Below are 6761 nucleotides of genomic sequence, written 5' to 3'. Positions count from 1 at the left end.
CTGACTAACACTTTTACTTTTTCAATCAGGGAGAGACTCATGATTTTATTCTTGCATTTTATTGATTATGTGTTGGATGAAGCAAACAACTTTTTAATACCTTTCCAATGGAATTCTTGTTTGGTAGCTGATGGGGAAAAATGGATGACAGTCTATCCTGGGATTATATCAGATATTATAACATTACCCTCCAAACCACATTGCTAGTCAGTGACATCTTTATTGTATCATGGCCAAAAGCATGACATTAAATAAAGGAAAAGTTTAAGTAAATATGGGGGGTTGTGGTGCAGGGAGGGAGACAAAAATACGGTAAATAAAGGTAACAAAACAGCTGCCTCAAAGTCTTTGACATAGTAAACTGATTTGATTTTACTCCTGGGCCAGAAAGTCTGTACAATCTAATTGTAGGATTAAGAACAATGATAACAAGAAATGGCCATGTGCTTCCATCAGGGCCCATAGAGAACCTGTCTTTCTTCCTCTTCCCTGACTAATCCCTTCCCTTTCTTATGGCACCAATTCTGTTTCCAGATAAACCCCAAAACTCTGTCTTCCTCCCCTGTTCCTCTGGGAATAGTGTCTTCTATCTAATAGCATGGTCCAAAATTATCCTTTCATTTTTATACTAAATTCAATTTCTTATTCCTATTATGTCCTACTCTTAAGTAACAGTAACATTAAAAAAGAAAAAACAAACAAACAAACAGGCTGTTTCCTAGTATTGTCAAGTCTGGGCAGAACTGGCAGCAGCTTTATGTGTTACATCCCCCAGGATATGCTTACTTTTTAGTAAAGATGACTGCAGAGGACAAATCTTAGCCTTGAACAGGAGACCTGGGTGTGGTGGAATTACCACACTGCCTGTGACAGAGGGAATGGAATTGGCAACTCAGAGGATATTTTGAGGATCCTTGAACTTCTTTTGGATAGCTGGACGTGCCCACTCCAGAAGACAATCTTAGCAATACTGAATAATTGTTACAAATGCACTTTTAAATTAAATTCATGGATTTATTTCTTCACAAATAGTGTTCAGGGCTCTAGTAATGTTCCACCTTAAGGGTCAGCACACAAAGTTAGTCATCAGTTTCCCCCCAAAATGGCCACTCTTGGTGACGGGCAGCTTCAGCCTGTCCATTTATATGTGGCCATGTTCACTGTGCTTTTATCAAACATCTTTTTCCAAGACTAGTAAACATTTCTCTGAGTGTATTTTTAGTGAATTAGACTAGATTAAATCAAAGTCTAGAGACCAAATTTATCCTGTCCCATCCCCACCTTCAAAAAGATGTGTGAAATAAAGGTATCACCTATCAGACACCTAATAGATTGTAGAAGAAACTGAGAGAAGCTAAACGCTTATTGAAAAAAGATTAAAAAATATTTTTATGCTATCTAGATATACTAGAGTATCAACTGAATCCTCTCATTCTAAAAGTCAAATTACTAGAGATATGTCAGCTCAAGGAACCTGAGCTGCTGTATGTTTTAGGTTGACATATTAATCTTTAGCTAAAAATATTTTTGATGTTCTTTTATTGGTATCCACTAAATTATACATATTTAAAAAATTATCACCCTCCAAGAGCTGTGTATTCAAGAAAAGGTTAAAAAGCAAATAGAATATAAATATAAAATGCTTGTTTTCATAGGAATTTGCATTTATGCTGCTGGCCTGTATAACAAAGTGTATGGTACTGTTTACAGCAATGAATTGCTAAAATGTTGAGATATTTTTTCAATCCTAAAGATCTCATAATTGTAAAGACATGATTGAATCCATATATCACAGTATTAGGCATGTAATTGACACTCATGGAATGGGACTGGTTAGCTAATTGCCTATGACCCATTAAAGATCCATTTAATTAGCAAAGTTAGATTTATGGTTACAAGGAAAATGTAGTAGGTAGTTTAAAATGTTCACTAGGAATAAATATCCTCTCAAGGTCACAGTGAGGTTGATATATGTTAAAGGTAATAATGTGCAGAACGTATTTGTAAAGGATGTACCCTTTCTTGTGATCCTTAATGTGCATCTAACAATTGATTTAGATTATGAAAAGATGAAATGGAACTTAAGGTTGTTTAATATTCTGAGAATTGCCATGCTGTAGATAAAAACATTATGGGTTCCTTCCCTGGGATTGATTTTTTTTCAGATGAGCAATGATGAGTCTGGGCCAACTTTTAGAGTGAGAACTTGAGATTTTTCTTTGTCAGTAATAAAAAGCAAATAAAGGTACCATAATTCTTAAGAGTGAAAAGTAAATTTTAATAGTTTTATTATTTTTGTGATCTAATTTGGAACCTCTAGCTCACTAGCCCCAAAGCAATATACTTGGGAGATGCCAATTTGAGTAGAGTTTGCTTAGCTGTGCCCAAGCCAAGGTTATAAACAATTATCAGACACCTTCATCTTTCTCCACTTCCACATTTAACAACAGGGGTGAATTTTCTGAAGTAAATTTCAATTCTTGTTTCTCTATTAAAACCATATAAAGAACCAAAAAGAAGAATTCTGTGACCTGGAGAAAAGATATATGCATAGATGTTCTTTGCAGGCGAATATAAGATTAAGTAAATGTGTGACAAATTATTGAGAGAAGCTTTTTTAAATATATAGATTCTTTTATTTCAGTAGATAAAAATACAAATACATTGGTGAAACTTTCAAAATTAAACTCCTTTAATTTTTCTTTCTTCTATTGATGTTCATACTATTACTTTTACTACCATAAAGAGCTGTGCATTTGAAGCAAGTCATGCTATGCATTGTGAATAAAATTTGTTAGAAAAAAAAAATGATACTTTAGAAAATGCATTATTTTTCTTAATGATAGAGGATGAGGTCAAAATAAACATATGTAAAGTCCTTTGTTGCAAGGTTCAATGCACTGAGAAAAGCACTTTGAATCTTCAGATGGAGGAAGAAAATAAAAGGGTAGACTATTATCACCTCTCTACAATGTTTTAGATTCTGGTAAAAGGAGGATGCTATTTAACAATTCTGATTACAATCTGGTCCAGAAATGTTGTTCTGTGGTTTGGCCTCCCAAATTAAGTTTTTCTTTTGGAATCTGTTCAGAACTTTCAAAGCCTTGGTTGATGTAGAATCCATTTCTGCCATCGCCTGAATAATCTGTCCTGTTTGTAGGAGGCCAGGTTGGATCTTTTGCCAGTTTTCTTTGCCAGATCCTATACTGACTTTTAGAATAGATTCCAAATTCTTTCTTGATCAATAGCCAGAGCGCTCTATTTTGAAGGATGGCATCCTGGAAAATCAGGTGGAAAAGACAATCAAACCATCACCTATTTTCCCTGGCAGCCAGGTTGCTCATTGCTACCCTGTTCCCCCAGGCCTCCTCTAAATGTGCTTATTAGTTATGCTCAGTGGCCACTTCTTGCAGCCCCATGAAGCCTAGCAGCTTCCTGGGTTCATTTCCTTGAGAACTGAGTGAGCTTGTGTTCATAGAAATCTGCCAAAAGCTTACAGTCTTTCATTTCCACAGATTTCCTAGTTCAATTCTGGCAGGAGAGTCACTTAGAATTATTTTACTGCCAGAATGAAATAGCAAAATAATGTACTCAAAATCAAGAAAAGAAAAAAAAAAAAATCACTGTTACTTGCTCCCTGATACAAAGAAGGCATCAAGTAATGGTTTGTTGAATGAATGAATGAACTCTAAAAATCAAATGGGTTTTGCTTTCCATTTTTTGTTGTTGTTTAGTCACTAAGTTCTGTCTGACTGTTCTGCGACCCCATGGACTGTAGGCTCTGCCAGTCTCCTCTGTCCATGGAATTTCCCAGGCAAGAATACTGGAGTGGGTTGTTATTTCCTACTCCAGGGGATCTTCCCAACCTAGGGGTCAAACCCACATCTCCTACATTGGCAGGCAGATTCTTTACCACTGAGTCACCAGGGAGGCCCTTTGCTTTCCATTTTGGGGGTTCTCTTTTTTCTACGATTACAAGCACACACAATTTTATGCATTTATAGTAATAGAAGTGCTCAAATATTGCATTCCACTTTCTCTGTCATATACAGTTTGTAGCTACCATCTTCTCAATAATCATTTTTAATGATTGTATAACATTTACTCAAATTTCTATATTACTATTTAATAGCACCTCTACTTTTGAAACACTTGATTCTAATATTTTATCACCAGATAATACTGTGATGAAAATCTTCACACATGTAAAATTTTCTGTCTTTTTAAGTTATTTTTTAAATGAAATCTCAGAAATGGAACTCCTTAAGAGTATGAGAAATTTTACATGCATTGTATACCATGGAATATTTATATATACACATATTTTTTCTTAATTTGGCTGATACCTTTTCTCAAGGAACTTCATGAATCTTTTCTTTTAAACTGTCCCTTAAAAAATAGTACCTGAGTTTTTCACTGAGAAGGTAAATTCATTTAGTGACACTGAGTAGAAGAGAAATGCTATAGAAGACCTTCAAGGTTAAGAATTGACTAGAATGAGCAATGGCTTCCCTTCTCTCTTAATTAAGGAAGCCCACCTAGACCTTCACACTAAAAGGTCTCACTGAATTTTAGAGCTGGAAGGTCATTTGATCTAGTCTCTACCAGATTATTAAGACTTCTAGGAAAGTACAATATAAGGCCTTCATGTGAGACAAAATTAGCTAATTTGATGTTTTGCTTCCTACACTGCAGATACTGAGAGCATTTCTATGCAGCCTTCATAGAATTTTAAATCATTCTCATTTCCCCCAAAGAGAACACTTAACAAACACTTAATAACTATTACTTTTGGGGGATAAAAGTGGTTGCTCTAAACAATGAGCATCTGTTGAGAGTCAGCACTTTATTTATCCTTCCCCCCAGATAGTGAGCCATACAGAAACTTCTTTACCTCTACAAAGAAGGCCACACAGAACTGGGTGAGAGCTGCCACCAAAACTGAAACCCTCCATGGTGTTACAGTCGGGACAAACTGTTGAAAAAGAAATACTACTTTTATACTTTGCATACTTTATACTTGACATACATTCTCTTATTTAATTTATATATATTTGTAACAACTCTCTGGGCTTAGAGGGTAGACATTCCTCTCTCAGCTTTACAGACGAGAAGGTCAATACCTTGCCCTAGGACTCAATACCAAGAAATAAATGGCAGAGTCAGAATTCAAATAAAGTCTGACTGCCTCTCACCCAGTGCTCCCTCCACTGCCTGATGATAAACATGGAATCAACGTGCCCTGGATCAAAGACATGAGACAGGACACTTTGGAGCCTGTGTTCTCTCTCTTCATTTTTATCTTCTCAAATACAAGAAAGATTCAATCATGCATCTAATGATATTATTACTTCTAATGCTCCCAAAGCAAAATCTACTTGGAGCTCATTCGTTCAGTAACATTGACATATGAGTAAAAGAAATAAAAGGTAGACAGAGGTTCAAGTTTATTTTGATAGACACTTGGTGAATAATTTTTGAATAAATACTCTCATCCCTAAATCTAATGCCTTGATGAAAGCTGAACTGGCTCAGTCTATCTCCTTTTAAGGATTAAAGAGTACCCTTAACAACCAAATACACTTATTGAATAGGTGTGAGATCTACAACTTCCTATACATACATCCATAGCAAAAGATGAATTATGAAATTCCTTTTTTGACCCTAAAAGGTAGGATGACTGTGTAGAGGCTGAGCTCCGTTTAGGACTAAAACCACAGATCCTCCATAATGTTTAAATGCTCACCTTTGATTCTTATTCCTGTTCTCATAGGTTATTTAAAGTAACAACATGTTATTTTTCCTCCTAAGTGGAAACAGCCTTTCTCAAGGATGTGAAATAGGCTTGCTGGGTAGCAGGTGGTCTGGAGAGGGCTGTGAGATCCGGCAGTGGGTCAGATGGTGGTGGAGCACTTGGCCCTTTCCCGCATCCTGCTACCGCCCTGATCTGGGAGGTCACTTCTCCATGCCTTGGCCTGGAAGGCACTTGTCACATCACTTTGGAATTATCTTCTGTGATGCTCTCCCCTCCTAGCTTCTGAGCTATTTGAGAGCAGTGACCACATCGTACTCGTTTTTGTAACCCCAGTGCCAAGCCCACTCTGAAGCTTCACAATGCTTTGTAAGTGACTGAATGGTCTGGGTTTTCATATCCTAACTGCTTCTCTCTCCACAGCCTGTCTTCTCTCACACACAGCATTCCTGCTGTCATGTAACGAATCTGTCTTAAGTGCTCCACTGAAAAACCTGCTCTGATGTCTTCAATGACTCCCATTGCTCTTGGCATAGTGTTGAACCATCATTGTCTGCCTTCCTCCATCCACGTCTACTCCACAACTTACTGGCTCAATCTTAGCTAACCTTCTAGGTGGTCTGTGAAACAAATCTTGCTTTGGATTTTCCTCTCGGCCATTCCACATTCTCTTGCATTTCTAAAACGAAAGAGATTGGGCCAGCCCTCTCTGCTTGTGCTTAGGCTGTTCTCCTAGTTGGGAATATCCCTGCCTCCTACTTAGCAAAGTCAAACCTATCCTTCCAGACCAGATCAAGTTGCATCTCCTGTATGAAGCCTCCCGTGGAAGCCACAGGCCCCAGGGAGAGCTCCTCCTCCCTATGTCCCTCCCACTTCTCTCTGTTTTACACTCTCTTTAAGCATGGACGGCCTCAGGTGGCCATGCCATCACTTCACTGGGTATGGCTCATCTTTGGAAATAAACTATAGGTAGAGGGCCAGAGCCAATCTTTGTCTTTCTATTTTTCCT

The 6761-nt window shown here is 37.4% G+C and overlaps 1 protein-coding gene across 3 annotated transcripts in view; it reads right to left on the bottom strand.

Moving 5' to 3' along the window:
* Positions 1–2638: 2638 nt before the first annotated feature.
* The window catches only part of ATP13A5 (ATPase 13A5), a 123948-nt gene continuing 119825 nt past the window's right edge, over positions 2639–6761 (bottom strand). For all 3 annotated transcript variants that reach the window (XM_025286391.3, XM_025286375.3, XM_025286382.3), the window contains 2 exons: positions 4895–4975; positions 2639–3278 (listed from right to left, as the gene is read on the bottom strand). In XM_025286391.3, coding sequence (XP_025142176.3) covers positions 3018–3278; positions 4895–4975 — 342 coding nt within the window. In that variant the 3' untranslated portion in view covers positions 2639–3017. The remainder of the gene's footprint in view (positions 3279–4894; positions 4976–6761) is intronic.

Source organism: Bubalus bubalis, chromosome 1, assembly GCF_019923935.1.
Source record: "Bubalus bubalis isolate 160015118507 breed Murrah chromosome 1, NDDB_SH_1, whole genome shotgun sequence".
In the NCBI taxonomy this organism is placed as follows: Eukaryota; Metazoa; Chordata; class Mammalia; order Artiodactyla; family Bovidae; genus Bubalus; species Bubalus bubalis.
The sequence above is the reverse complement of the archived record's forward strand: the minus strand, read 5'-3'. Positions and strand labels throughout refer to the sequence as shown.